Source organism: Xiphophorus couchianus, chromosome 4, assembly GCF_001444195.1.
Source record: "Xiphophorus couchianus chromosome 4, X_couchianus-1.0, whole genome shotgun sequence".
NCBI lineage: Eukaryota > Metazoa > Chordata > Actinopteri > Cyprinodontiformes > Poeciliidae > Xiphophorus > Xiphophorus couchianus.
The window spans coordinates 13,531,662-13,545,961 of NC_040231.1; the positions used below are offsets into that span (position 1 = coordinate 13,531,662).

The following is a 14,300-nucleotide window of genomic DNA, read 5'->3' on the forward strand; positions in this document are numbered from 1 at the left end:
AACTAGACAATACAGACATTATAGAGAACAAACTCTACTCTATACTACAGCATATACTGTATAATTCAAACTAAATAAATGCATGTTAAAAATATAGAACAAAATCTTGAGAAGTAAGTTTAAGGAGATATTAACATTTTACTAATAAACCCAAAAAATGTTGCGTTTAACATAGTTGCTATGTTAATTTGAAGAGGCTAACAAAATAAAACTATTGTCTAGAAATATACCCAACCTTTGTTTCTATCTCGTCAGCCATGTTCTGTATATCTGACCTGGAATCAAAGACGAATTAATCACAACATTTATTGCACAATATTGAGAGCACTTTTCAGCAGTTACAGGCTGTGATGCATTCAAAAGCAGCATGCTAACCACAGGAAAATAAACACAGAATTTAGTACATGAAGAACAAGACTCTACATTTTGGCTTATTTAACTGCAGAGTGTTCATCAACAGTGTTAGGATACATTTTGATTGGGTCATTTAAGGTAACAAGACCACTAACGCAATAGTTAAGAGCAAAACGTGGCCCTTAGTTGTTTGCAGCCATCCTTGATTTGAGGCGGTTGATCTTCAGAGGGAGGAGGCCGACCATCTCCGTACTCAGCTCCAGCTCCGTCTCCACGGCAGCGGGCGCTTCAGGGTGCGCCTCGCAGTACTGCACCACGTACCTACACAGCAGTTTTAGCATTTAAAGCAGACCAACAGGCAGATCAGCTTTAAAAATGTGTGTGATCCTACTTGTAGTTTTCCAGAGCTCTGTTGAGGTTTTCCAGCTGGACTGGAGGTGAGGAGCTGATCAGTTTGCTGTGAAGTCGGGCCACTCTGAATCGGGCCACCAGCGCCGGTCTGAGCACCTCCTCCTCCAGATGTTCAGGAGGTTTCCCTTCTGGTGAGCACAGAGAGTCCAGGAACATCTGGAAGTACCTGCAGAGGAAAGGAGGTTAAGTCGTTTAAGAACAAGTTGAAATCCCAGAGAAACTCCGTAAATGGAAACTCACTTGGCAGAGGCAGAGCAGAGATGGTTGAATTTCTTAATAGTGTGGCCATCTAGGGAATGGTTATCAGCTTGTCTGTTGGCCAGAGTCAGCTTCAAGTCCATCATTTCATTGTAGGTCTCAGCCAACTCAAACATCAGCTGTCTGCGGATCAGCAGGTAGTATCTGGAGTTTAAGTCTGCAGAAGAACAGACCAATGGGACGTCAACAAACAGCCCGAACACTTTAGAAGCAGAATAAAAGGTCAGAGGACCAGTACCGTTGCAGATCGGCTCCAGCATGTCAACTCTTCGCTTGTGCATCTTGCAGCGACGTTCCAAATCCTCCTCAAAGAAGGCCAGGGCCCGGAACAGGGAGCTGTGGTCCTGCAGGATCTCTATGTGGTCCGTCACATAGCCGTCCATCTGGAAGTACTCCTTAGCCTTTTAATCACAGTGAGGATGGACACAGAAAATCTATTAGACACACATTTCACATGGTTCTGCATCAGCTTACATGCATGGCTTCACTGCGGTAACATCATGCAAAATACATGGCTTTAATAAAAACTGAAACTCTTTTCTTTAGGTTGACCACAATGTACAACTGAAACACATCCAACAGTTTATCAAGAGACGCTTCAGGCAACGGTTGCCCAATTTGGTGAAGTCCAATCATCACTGGAAAATAGGATGCAGATTTTGGGAGGATATTATCTCTTGTACCATGCAGTCAAGACTCTCCATGCCAACAATATAAAAAATCTCTAGAAATAATGAAGAGCCCACTGCACTGAACTGCATTGAAAACCTCCTGCTTATTCCACCAAATATTAATTTCTGAACTCTTCCTGAGTTAAAACTTTAGTTTTGTTGTTTCTAAATGAACATGAACTTGTTTTCTCCGCATTATTTGAGGTCTGAAAGCTCTGCATCTTTTTTTCTCACTTTCTGGAAATAAATACTAAATTTTTGGTTTGAATTTCAGAGACACGTTGTCAGTAGTTCATAGAATAAAAGAACAATGTTCATTTTACTCAAATATAAACCTATAAAGAGTAAAAGAGTTAATTCTAGCTGATATCAGTTCAATCCCTTGATTTTCTGTGTAAGGATTTAGTATATTGATTAGATGTACCAATATACTAACATGTTAGAACAGGTTAGGATGTTCTAACATAGATATTTGTAAGGTTTGTCTCTCACAGACATGAGTGCAGCAGTGTTGAGCACTAAAGTTTCTGTTTATGCATCATACCTGTGTTACGTAGTTCTGTCCCACCAAAAACACAGTTCTGGCCTCCGTGAAGTCCAAAGGGAACAAACACATCACCTGTAAGCAAGAATATAATAAAGTGACTTTTATGTTATCTACTATAAAGAAAGCAGTTGCTAAGTGCATAATGGTGCCCACTAAAGAAAAGGTAATCATATGTTAATTCACACATAATTATCCCTCCTAACTGAGCACTCATGTTATTGATTCTGTAGCTTACAAAAGCATTAAAATTTTAACTCTCGTACATTTTAAAGGGAACCTATTATGTAAAAAGCACTTTTTGCATGTTTTTGTATTTCCATTTGGGTCTTAACTTCTTCTGGTAACAGTTCAAGTCCTAACAAATAAAAACATCCAGCCATTCATCTTTTGTGTTGTCTGAAAAACGAGCCGTTTCAAAAATAGTTTCTGAGTTTCAGAAAAGGTTTTTTAAGCCACATTTGAAACCGCTTTCAAGTTTGAGTGACGTTTAGCTGGGGTGTCATAACCACAAACTTTGAATGTGAAATGAAACGTTGCAACATGTGAGCAGCTAACAGTCAGTACTTCACCAGAATCAGGGGTTGTTGTCAACAGAAAATGATCACGACTATAGAAATCTGACACCGTCAGTAGTTCAAACACATCCGACACATTCAGACCTTTTCCTCCACACTCGCGATGGAATCAAAGGTGTCTTCAGATCCGAACAGCAGAGCGCTCTTCCTCCCCTTTTCTTCCTCCTCCTCCTCCTGTCTTCTTGCTCTTTTCAGCTCGTCTTGGCGATCGGTATCCAGCTCACCGATGTTATCCTGAACGTACAATGAAAAGAGCTTCTCTTGTTCCTTTGGAGATTCACACGTGTTGGATGCATTTACAGTTTGCGTCTGCAGACGTGAAGTCGTACGACCGTGCCGTACCTCCAGCAGCTTCTTGGCATCCTGCAGGAGATTGAGGCAGTATTTGATCCAACATCTGGCGATCTCTGCTCTCTTCTGCTGGAGCTGCTCCCGGCGCTCGCTCTCTGTCTCACCTGTGAAGACGTCCCACGGCAGAGGAAGGTTTAGAAAAAACTGGTTCAGTTCTTTTAAGCAGTTCAATTTACTTTGAGGAAATATTTTTAAAAAAAAGAGTTGTTTTTTTTTTATTTGCTTGAAACAATAAACAGGAAACACGCTACATATTTTCTTAATTAAATGTGGGTTATAACACAAAGCACTATTATTCGCATATCAGTGAACTGTATATCTGTCACAAGAACAGATTTTGCGGCACCATAAATTATCCCAGAGTTGTTTTGAGATCATTTACATGTAATGTAATGATAGATGCATAATAATGCAAGAACACATTCTTTAAAAAATCAATGAACTTTCAATTTTAATGAACATTTAAAAATGGACCTGTAAGACATTTTAAATATCCAAAATAAACAAACAAAACAAATGAACTATGAAGTCTCTGTAAACCGAAGCTCTCTGAAGACTTTTGTCATCAAGTTTTTGGTAGAAAGAGAGAGACAATAAATCATGCAAATGGAAATGATTGAGCTTGTTTTAATTTACTACGCGATTAATATATTTATTGCTTATTGTGACAGTGGAGATATTTACTTTCTTGTGCGGCAGCTTCAGAGGGAACCTCTCCAGCCAAACCTGATATAACAGTAGCTGCTGCAAGGCAGTGTCTGCCCTCCATGTATCGGCCCTGAAAGAACAAAAACATTCAGCTTTAACCTTTAAAATTAAGTTAAAACAGATTCATGCAGATCGCTTATGTTTCTGATCAAAGTAATCGATGTCTCACCTTTGTAATATAATACTGGGACAGTGTGGCAGCATTCAGAGCCCACTCCATTGGACTGAACTGGTTTAACTGGAGCTGTCTCTGCAGCGTGCTGTGGCAGTAGGTGGCAGCGCGCTCGTTTTCACCTGACACACAAAACAAGTAAATATTATTACCACCAAACACGACCTGACCTCAATACACTTATCAATATATTTGATTAATACTCATAAAATCAGACACTAATCAATATTCGTATAATCCTCAAATTTACCAAGGTTCTTGTAAACTTGAGCAAGGTAGTACATGGTGTGGGTGTAAGCCAACTCAAACCTGATAACAGGGGAGATGAGATAAGAGACACAGACAATATAAAACTTATGAAAAAATTTTAAAAAATGTAATCTAGATCCATTTTCAGAAATATGCATCCTCAGCGTTCAGTTTCTTTCTTCTGTTTATTTTATGGTTGCAATAAATAATTATTTTAGTAACTGATTATTCAATCGATTAATCTGCAGGTTTTTCATTTAACTACTACAATGTTCGACGATTTATGCATTATATAAACTAATAATTAAATTCCTCTTAAATGAGAAACACAGCATTGCTTTTGTGAATGCTTGATCATTTGTAGAAAAGGAAGCACAAAAACATACTTCTAACATCAACATGTTAAAAGACCATCAGACCTTTCTGCTAAACTAATCTAAAGCTGGCACTTAAGTAATTTTGGGTGGAAAATATTTACAAACATTTGATTTGTTTTAATCTTCAATGTAAAATGTTTATAGTTTTTGAACATTTTTGGCTTAATTACAGCTCTCAGTGTCTTCTTCTTTTATCAAATAGCCTTTTTTTGAGTTTGAATACTCAAATTAATGATTAATCGATGACTAAATTAGTTGGCAATTACTTCAATAACCCGATAAATAGTTTCTGCCCTTGTTTGTTTATCACTTAAACTCCCAACAAAACATACAGATGTTTGTGGTTATAATGTGGAAACACTTCAGAAACAACTAAAGTTGTAAAAATACTTTTTTAGAGTACTGTAAAGCAGGCGATGCACACGGATAAAAGAAACAACCTCTTAGTTCTTTCCTGGTGTGTCAGCAGGTTCTCCTCCGTAGTGAAGTACTCCGTCATGTCGGTCGGAGGCCTCCCATCCTGCATGAGATGAAGAAAACACAAAAACCAAACAGGGAAGAAAATGAAACGTCACAGACTGGAAAGTCTGTCAGACCAAACATGATGTGTTGAAGCTGCTGAGCAAAAGCAGCAGAGGGAGACAGAGTTACAGAGGAGTGTGTGCAGAGAGCGCTGGGAGGAAGACTGAACAAAGGGAGAGAGGATGCAGAAGAAAAAACTTGACGAGATAAACGTGAAGAAGGAAGCCGAGTAGACAGATCTGAAACAAAGTGATAAAGTCAAGATAGCGTCTGCCTGCAAATCTAAGAAAGACATGTATTCATATTCCATTACTGTGTCTCAGTGCGTATAAAACAAATACTTTAGCCTCAGCAGGTCTAAAGTAAGGCACATCTGAAAAGATCATTAGCAGCACATGGACACTGGATTTTTTTTAACTTGTCATCGGTGGAAAAACTGCTGTGACTCAGTATTGTGGACATATCACTGCTGGAATGATGCTTAACGTGGCGGTGGAACAATTGCAAGGTTTCATCCAGAAATGGTTGGGTGCTAGGGCAGTCATTCATCCAGCGGCCCACCGTGTTTTTGAGTTAAAAAATGTTTAAAATTGACAGAAATTTTGAAAATATCACTTAATAAATACGTGTTATTAGAAGATTAATATCTGAACACCAACTATAAAGTCTTAAAAAAATTATTATTTTTTAAAAAACTTAAAGTAATGCTTAGCCCGGTGGGGGCACAAGTAAAGCCTGGTGGCCCGCCAGGCTTATAATACACTGGGGGAAAATCTGAATTGCCTCATAAATATGACAAACTGAACATTGTTTCCATCCTGAGATGATATAAATTCAGACAACAGAAAAACATCAGAGAAAACAAAATGGAAAAAGATTAAATATTTAAGATGGCGGCTTGTAGCAAGCAGTAATGTTGGGTGATAGATTTCATTATGATTATTAGAGATGTTTTTGTAGATTAAAGCTGAGAAAGCAGTTAAATTAATAAACCTGTATAAAATTTTTAAGGTTTTCAGACATGAATTGGAACTATCTAGATAATAAATGTTTCAATATAACAATAAATGACCATTCCTGGTGTGTTGCCACAAGGTTAATTTCGCTGATTTTACTGTGTTTGAAGAGGAAAATAAGAATTTCCACAGCACTCCGTTGTAAAGATCCTTTACAATAGCAACCAAATTCCTAAAAACCTCCACAAAACACAACTACGGTTGAAAAACCGTGTGGCTCTGTCAATTTTACTTGCAGCACCTTTCCTTCTCTCTGCTCTCCTCTAACCTTCGTTAAGGTTCCAGCGCTGCACACCTCATTTACATAAACTGCAAAATGGCCAATTAAGTTATAAAGCATAAAATTAAACACTTATTCACAATAAAACATCATGAAATTAGCTACATGCAATATAATAATGATACCTAAACCTCAACAAATGCACTTATTGAATTACTAATTAAACAAATAAGTTTTAACAGTAACTGAATATTTTGTTCATTAACTTGGCCTCCACACCTGGTAAGAGACTGGTGTTGCAAATGAGCGGTGGCTAAATATTTTTGGTGAAACGGATCACTGACAGGCTGTTTTGGTCAATGTTTGTGTACATTGTACATTAAACTAAATAACCAAGACCTGAAACTTATTATTTAAATGTCCGATGTTTCCACCGTGAAGGCAGCAGCCTCACCTCCTTCATGTAGCGTTGGTAGATGGACTCTGCTGATTCCAGGAAGCCCTGCGCTGTCTCGGTCTCATCACGGCCAGCCCACAGGATTCCCAGCTGGTTCTGAAAGCACACAGGACCAACTCATGATCACCATCAGCTGATGAACTCCACACTGGGGTGATTGTAAAGACTGAAACCACAGCATGCGACCCAAGACTACATATATTACGAGCTGTACGGAGCCACGCTTATGGCAAAATAAAAGGAAACATCGTTTTTACCCTGACATGGATGAACAGAGACACATTCTCCGAGGACGCCCTACATTTCTCCAGCATTTTCATGCAGTTCATCAGATGCTCCTGCCCGGCTGACAGCTCCTCCGTGTCCACATGGTTGACGCCCAGGTAGTACTCCACAGCCCCGAGCTTAGCTGCCCGCATCCCGGCTGGTGAGTCGCCGCTGAAGCCCTGGCTGAACGCATCCTCTGTCTGGCCGTCCACCGGTTGGTCAGGGGGCCGTTGCTCGCAGTTCTCCCCGCCCGCGTCCTCCTCTCCGTCCCCGGCCTCGAAGCTCTTCAGCGAGCAGTAGACTTCTCTCAGGAGTTCCCTGGCTTTGTATTTGGAGCGAAACGGGTCGTTTTCTGGGTCATTCCGGGACTCTGTTTCGGTGAGACGTTGGGCGTTGGTGAATTTGTCGCAGATGGATCTCCACTCAACGCTGTTAATGGAAGCCATGTTTGTTTTCTTCTCCGTCATGCGGCTACAGGATGGCAGTAAAATGCATCGTTGGCATTTTACTGCCATCTAGTGGAATAATGTAGTCATGACTACCAAACAAGTCGTTTTTTTTTAAAGTTCAGCTTTTGACAAAAGTCAGAAATATTTGAGCTCATTTATATTCCAATGAAACTTAAAGACAAATTAACGATTTTTTTTATACACTTAGAAGATTTAAGTTGTACTTGTATTCATAGATTTATGTAGAGAAATGTTTTTCAAGCTAATTCAAATTACATAAAAAAACAAACTAAAGTAATTTTCCAAAAATTAGAATATACAAAAAAATCTATTTTTTTCTCTCAAAACATAGAAGTAGTAAATTATGCCAATGTTTTCACTGACACACTTTTGGGAGAAGTTTGCCAATGTTCTAATTGTCCAGCAGAAAATCATCAACATCTCCACTAAGAGGTTAATAAGCCACAAAGGTCAAGAAGTGTCACCACAACATCTGGATTCAACACAAAGGCTACAACTCACCACTTCTAAAACAGAGACATCAGAGTATTAAAAGCTGCATTTGTCTTCACAGTGTGCAGTAAAAGAAGGCAACATCTGAAAACATTGTTTTTCCAGTCCAGTTTATTCAAAACATGTCTAAAGAATCCAAACAATTACTCTGGAAAATCAGGAGAATCATACAAGAACCTTAAATTAATGTCAATTAGACGTGACTACATGTGTGGTCAACACTTAACAGAATTTTATTTTGAACAATTTTACAGGATAATCTGAACAGCCTTAGCTTTTAAACAAAGCCTCATGTTTTTCATATTTACATCTGTTCATTTCAATATTTTCTAATTTGCACTTTTTGCCATAGGAGGTAAAATGATACCAAACTTGAACCATAATGACAGATTCATTTTTTTTGTCATTTTGCCTCAGTAAGTCCTATGTATCTAAAAAAGGGTGACAATATGGAGGACAATATCTAAGTTTCTCCAGAATTACTGTCTGTGCATTTTTGCTCAATCTGACCTCCCGTCTGTTTAAATATCCATGTTTTAAAAGGATACAGTGTAACAATATTTTTTTCTCCAACAAAAATTGACTGTGAGGGTCTATTTTATAAGTTGCTGCAGCCATAGATCTGTGTGCAAGGCATCCGTCACCGTTAGTTCATTTAGGTTTTATTCCATGTAAAATCTAAAAATAACTGATCGAAACTACTGGAGAAAAGCTTATTATTATTATTATTATTTTTTTTTATTTCCTTGTGGATTAAAGTGAAAGCTAAATTGTGATCAATTATGGTACCATCCAGTCAAAAAGACAAAACTGGCAACAGCTTCGCTGATCTGCTGAAGGAGTTCTGGTGTCCAAATGTAGTTTGTTGAAGCAGCATTCTGCATTATTGCACCGATTTCACTTCACCACTAGGATGACTTCTTCTCCATGCTGAGATTAGAAAGAAAACACAGAATTAAGTTACATCAGAGTGGAGCTTTTCGCTTTACAAATATCATAATATTTACAGAATATATTCCTGTCAGTTTTATGTTGTTATTATTGCTTTTTGTCACATATTCCACATAAAACTGGACAGTTGTAAACTCAATTTCAATATGTGGAACTGAGAGACAGCTCTAGAAAAAATTAGCAGACCACTGCAAAATGATCAGTTTCTCTGATTTTGCTCTATATAGGTATATGATGAATTAAATGAACATTGTTCTTTTATTCTATGAACTACTGACAACGTGTCTCTGAAATTCCAAGCAAAAATTTTGTTTTTATTTGCAGAAAATTAGAAATGGTGAAAATAAGGAAAAAGATGCAGAGCTTTCAGACCTATAATGCAAAGAAAACAAGTTAATGTTCATTTAGAAACAACAATATTAATGTTTTAACTCAGGAAGAGTTCAGAATCAATAGTTGGTGGAAAAAGCAGGAGGTTTCCAGAATTATTTGGAAACTAAATAAAACGAAATTATTCTTAATTATTTGGTAGGCTACAATATTTCTTGTCATAATCAAAATTATCACCAAAATAGTGAAGTGACTGATTTGGTCAAAAGACTTGATGCCTAAAGAACATTCTGAAATAACATAAATACATGATTTTTAATCATTGCCATAAAGAATAAGCAGAAAACAAAAATATCATGACATTCAGGCCGTCAGCTAAAACATAAGAATCACTATAAACAAGAAGAAGAAGAAGAAGAAGAATTACTTTATTCATCCCAGCAGGGAAATTATTTCGCAGTTACAGCAAGAATTTTTATACACAGATTAACACACACACGACGGGAGCTGCGTCTGCAGGCAGCCAGCTGAGCCGGCGCCATTTTTGAAGGAGGACATGCGGCAAAGGTCGTCGGGACCGGGAGTCGAACCCGCGACGTCCGCGGGTCTAAGGCCTCCAAATGTTTTCTACAACACTGGATTTAAATTAAACTGCTTCCTCATCTTGCATTTCAAATTAGTGACAATAAATAAAATGCTGACAGAACATCATCTCACTTGTATTTGATGAGGCGACTTCCCTGGACCAGTTGTGCCGACTCGTTGGTCAGATGGCAGGCGAAGAGGAGCCAGTTACGAGGCTGAACCTTGTAGGCGAATCTCATGAAGAGCAGAGAGTAACAGCACAGAGCTGAGAGAAAAAAAAACGCAAATGGATTTATTAATGTACCTTCATCTTATAAACTTCTCACTTTCCCAAATTCTCACATGTAAATAACTGTGAAATAACACTGGAGCATCTTAATAAAGCAACAGCAAAAGTCAGGCCATAGTAACAACAGATTAAGTAAATCTGGATTCAAATGAAGAAAAAAACCTTTTCAAAAACTACACCTCAACTTGACACAAAAAATAGATTTTTTTCTAAGTAAATCAATGATAGCCCCAACCCAAAACAGAATCAGATGCAAGAAAACAACAGTGTCTGTCCATGCGTTTGTATGTCTTACCAAAGGTCATCCTGCCGCTGATAATTTCAGGGCTCTTTTTCATGTCTGTGATGGCAGCGATGGGAAGACCCCAGTTTGCTACTGGTCCCCAGAAATGCTGGAAAAGTGACATTTAAATTATATTTAACACCAGAGTTAAACTGTAAGCACTGGCATATTCTGCAGTCTACACAAATATATAAAACAACAACTAGACAGAGAAACTCTGGACTTACCGTGCTGTCATACGTTTATATTTTCATTTTTAAGTCCGACATGGAAAAGAAAAAAAGAAAGTTAAAACTTTACTGTCAGATCAATTAGCATTTCAGTCTCCAAGCTGTCAGGTGTAAACCTGTTTTCTTATTTAAAGGTTTATTGTAATGCCCATTCAAGGCATCTTGAAAAAGTGACACAAAGACGAACATTTTGTGTTTAAAAAGCAAACAAATGCATCTTCTTGCATCACAATACTCTCACCTGACCTTTACTCTACATGTCAGGAATGAAGCAGGTTTGTGGAGGGTAAAACTCTGGTTAAACGAAGTTTGAATTTCCTGACAATGAGTTATTTCATGTAATAACAAAGGTAGTTCTTATGTAAAATCAGGTCAGAGAGGTTGGTGTGAACTTCAACCAGGACCCACATAAGTATTGTTTTCAGGACGCAAAGCTGTATTTTCCAATAACTGATTCACACATACCCTCAGCTATTTGGGAAGATATTTCTGAAGCAACTCAGTAAAGATCAATATAATATTTATTTATCAGTATCTAGTTTTACAAAAATGGATATCCTACTACTAAAATAGTGACATATATTTGAATTATAAACTATCATAAACAGTAAGGAGCCGCAGATATCAAGCGCCCTTGAGAGTTTAGCATATGACAACATAGAAAACAGCAGCAAACGCTAACAGAGGAGAGGTAAAAAATATTATTTACTGTTGTTAATGAGCAGATTTGGTTAATTTAAGTACATTTCAACCAGCCGGTACTTCTCAAAGGGTTGCAACAGTCAGTCAAATTGGTTAGCATTCATGCTAGCAGTAAATATTGGAGTGTGTTACATACGAACCTCGTCAAATAATCCCTGAACTCCTTACTCTTCAGGTGGTCGATGGCTTTGCGTGCAATTGTCCCCGCCATGGTTTAAAGTTAACAGTATTGTTTGTCTTCACAGAGAACTGGACTCTCCCTGACAGGACTGAAGGGCGACTGGAAACTGGAGAGCTGTGCAACCAGAGGACGACCGATAATATCCGGGGGTGTTGCGCCGAATTACGTCCTTCCGCAAAAAAAGAGACCAATCATGTAGAGCCATTTTTCCAAAATTACAAAAAAGTCTTTTATCTTTCTTTTTTATTATTATTTTTATTTTTGAAGAATTGGATTCCCATGTTGTTATTGTTATGCTGAAGTTTGAAGTTGGCCAGCTTAAATTGTCAAAAATGTTAAAAATAAAGTTTTTTTTTTTGTTTTTAGCTAATTTGTAATGAATTTATTTAATTGAATCAAATCTCTTATTTCTTTTTTTGCTGCTGTGTTTGTAGTTTTTGCTTGTTTTATCAAAACAGGTCCATCTTGTAAATGAGATCTTGGATGAGACAACCTATATAAATAAAGGTACTATAAAAAATTAAAATGAATAATTTTTAGATGAAAGATTAAATCAATTTGGGTTACAAGAGACAAAAAAAACCTCGAAACTTGAATGCACCATACAGTTAAAACGCAGCTGAGTATAAGTGGGAAGTACATATCAACGGGAGGACCAAGCTAGATGAAACACCGGAAAGCGCATGCGCAAAAGAGGAAAACCTAAATTCCCTTCCGGTTCACGGCTCAGACTGCATGATGGCGGTGCGTGGTGAAAACGTGTCTCAAAATACCCAAGAAGATGCAGTTTGTCAGCTTGAGGACGACCATCAACAGAGCGATTCAGAGGGAGAAAGTATTAACGAAGACTCTGACGACGGAGAAAACACAGACGGCCATGATGGCGACGAAGCGGAGAGTGAAAAGGACCAAGACAGCGACTCGGACGCCGTTGGCGGTTGGGCAGACGCTATGGCAAAAATCCTGGGGAAGAAAACTGCGCCGAACAAGAGCAGCATCCTGGCTAACAAGAAAGCGGTGACGGAGAGAAAAGAGCTGCTGGAGAAAAAGAAAGAAGCAGACAAGAAACGAAAGTGGGAAATGATGTTTCGAGAAAAGCCTGACATCTTGCGGGACCGTGAGCTTGAGAAAGCCCTGCAGAGGACCGCCACCAGGGGGGTGGTGCAGCTCTTCAACGCCGTGAGGAAACACCAGAAAAACACGGGTGAAGCGCTGAAGGAGGTCGGTGGGTCTGAGAGAAAGAAGGCTAAGATTATATCCTCCATCTCAAAGAAAGACTTCATCGATGTGCTGAGGCGGACTGAGGAAGGGAACAAGGTTTCTGTGAAGATGGAGAATCCTCCTCCTGTGTCTGAGCAGAAGCCAGCGTGGAGTGTCCTGAGAGAGGACTTCATGATGGAAGCCAGCATGAAAGACTGGGACAAAAACAGTGACACGGAGGAGGCTGGTCCCCATAAATGAGGAAGGAAGAGATTTGGACTGTATCTTCCCATGTAGGTCTGAATACCGAAGCTCCTGATCCCCTGAGAGACAAGCTAATGAAGGGAGAGGCTCCCTTAGTCTGGACGATAATTTGCTAAGTTTGGTTGTTCTGTGTTTATAACCTAAAAGAATATAAATGGTCTGAAATCAGCATTTTCAAGATGCTCCGCTGCAAAGTACGTGTGTATCATATTTTTGTTTTGATGGATGCAGCTGAAAACATGTCAAATCAAAGAATTGCAAATTTTGTATATTCAGAATCTATTCATTGTTTTCCCCTTTAAAAAAATAAAATAAAATAAAAGACATGAACCTGATTTTAAAAAGTGTATGGACCAGACGTTTCATTCATGTTTAGCCTGATTTAGGTCAGGGCTTTGGGAAGGTCATCCATCTGGATTATCCACAACTCCGAATGTTGAAGTTTAACCAGTTTTGAGGTAGCCAACCTCCATTTATTTATTCAAATTTATGGGTTACATGTTTGGCAGTGACTGCAAAAAATAATATGCTTGATCATATTTAAAGGCCTCGGCTTTACTCCTCCAAACGTTCTTCTGTATTTTCTCCAAAAAGCTCCATCTCATGTCAAAACTTTACCATCATTTTCAATGTTGGGGCCTGCAAATAGCAATCAAGACTAAAGGTATTAATGTTCCAGAAGATGCAACGTTTTTCCAATTTTTAAGATTTCTGATAAGTTGTGCAATAAAAATAAATTTTTTATTGTTGCTGGTGGTTTTTTTTGTTTTTTTTTAAATTTACAATATTATGTGGTTTTTCCAGAAACTAATGTGAGATTGGAGAGTAAAAGGTAATGATATCAAACATGACAAATAATCTACAAGAAAATAAAAGTCTAATACTTGACTGAAGAGAAAAGTGCATTAAAAACAGCAGCATGGCATTTACTGAGAGTTTTTGAATATTTAAAGTTAAAATTGATTTGTATTCTTGGTTTTGTAATAGATTTGTGTTCATCTCTCCTTCGCCTGCAGCTGGGAACAACTTTGTAGCTAGAAAACTCAAACTCAAATTTCCAACAAATATGTTGAAACACAGTTATTTCATGATTTAACAAGTTGAGAAATTTACTTTTTACAAAGGACTAGACTGGTTTGAATTGCTCCATCTGAAAACTACTCTTCCA

At 38.2% G+C, this 14,300-nt stretch overlaps 3 protein-coding genes across 4 annotated transcripts; 1 reads left to right on the forward strand and 2 right to left on the reverse strand.

The window, feature by feature from the left end:
- Nucleotides 1–287: 287 nt before the first annotated feature.
- Nucleotides 288–7,685, reverse strand: kifbp (kinesin family binding protein). The gene is made up of 13 exons (XM_028014490.1): nt 7,146–7,685; nt 6,886–6,984; nt 5,114–5,193; nt 4,298–4,356; nt 4,045–4,169; nt 3,852–3,945; nt 3,159–3,271; nt 2,901–3,050; nt 2,239–2,313; nt 1,262–1,424; nt 1,006–1,180; nt 746–931; nt 288–675 (listed from the first exon to the last, which is right to left on the reverse strand). Exons 1-13 carry the CDS (start codon nt 7,668–7,670, stop codon nt 537–539), a joined length of 1,983 nt encoding a protein of 660 aa, XP_027870291.1. The 5' UTR covers nt 7,671–7,685; the 3' UTR covers nt 288–536.
- A 525-nt stretch (nt 7,686–8,210) lies between these two features.
- Nucleotides 8,211–11,846, reverse strand: mpc1 (mitochondrial pyruvate carrier 1). Of its 2 annotated transcripts, XM_028014494.1 has the most exons (5): nt 11,628–11,846; nt 10,783–10,786; nt 10,568–10,664; nt 10,116–10,248; nt 8,211–9,047 (listed from the first exon to the last, which is right to left on the reverse strand). In XM_028014494.1, exons 1-5 carry the CDS (start codon nt 11,696–11,698, stop codon nt 9,026–9,028), a joined length of 327 nt encoding a protein of 108 aa, XP_027870295.1. In that variant the 5' UTR covers nt 11,699–11,846; the 3' UTR covers nt 8,211–9,025. The 2 variants fall into 2 exon arrangements, with proteins under 2 accessions (XP_027870295.1, XP_027870296.1); XM_028014495.1 differs by lacking the exon at nt 8,211–9,047 and having other exon boundaries at nt 10,112–10,248.
- Nucleotides 11,847–12,120: 274 nt separating this feature from the next.
- On the forward strand, nt 12,121–13,479 carry LOC114142920 (RRP15-like protein). Its single transcript, XM_028014493.1, has one exon. It carries the CDS (start codon nt 12,404–12,406, stop codon nt 13,127–13,129), a length of 726 nt encoding a protein of 241 aa, XP_027870294.1. The 5' UTR covers nt 12,121–12,403; the 3' UTR covers nt 13,130–13,479.
- Nucleotides 13,480–14,300: the final 821 nt, after the last annotated feature.

Bases quoted from the DNA above. Each gene is read 5' to 3' on its own strand.
- kifbp (XM_028014490.1), bottom strand. From the start codon at position 7,670: ATGGCAGTAAAATGCCAACGATGCATTTTACTGCCATCCTGTAGCCGC. The intron at 4,170-4,297 runs GTAAATTTGAGG...TTTGTGTGTCAG, and splicing joins TCAAGTTTACAAGAACCTTG to GTGAAAACGAGCGCGCTGCC. The intron at 2,314-2,900 runs GTCTGAATGTGT...TCTTGCTTACAG, and splicing joins TCGCGAGTGTGGAGGAAAAG to GTGATGTGTTTGTTCCCTTT.
- LOC114142920 (XM_028014493.1), top strand. From the start codon at position 12,404: ATGATGGCGGTGCGTGGTGAAAACGTGTCTCAAAATACCCAAGAAGAT.
- mpc1 (XM_028014494.1), bottom strand. From the start codon at position 11,698: ATGGCGGGGACAATTGCACGCAAAGCCATCGACCACCTGAAGAGTAAG. The intron at 10,249-10,567 runs GTAAGACATACA...TTTTTCTCTCAG, and splicing joins CAGCGGCAGGATGACCTTTG to CTCTGTGCTGTTACTCTCTG. The intron at 9,048-10,115 runs GTGAGATGATGT...TTCTAATCTCAG, and splicing joins AGTCGCCTCATCAAATACAA to CATGGAGAAGAAGTCATCCT.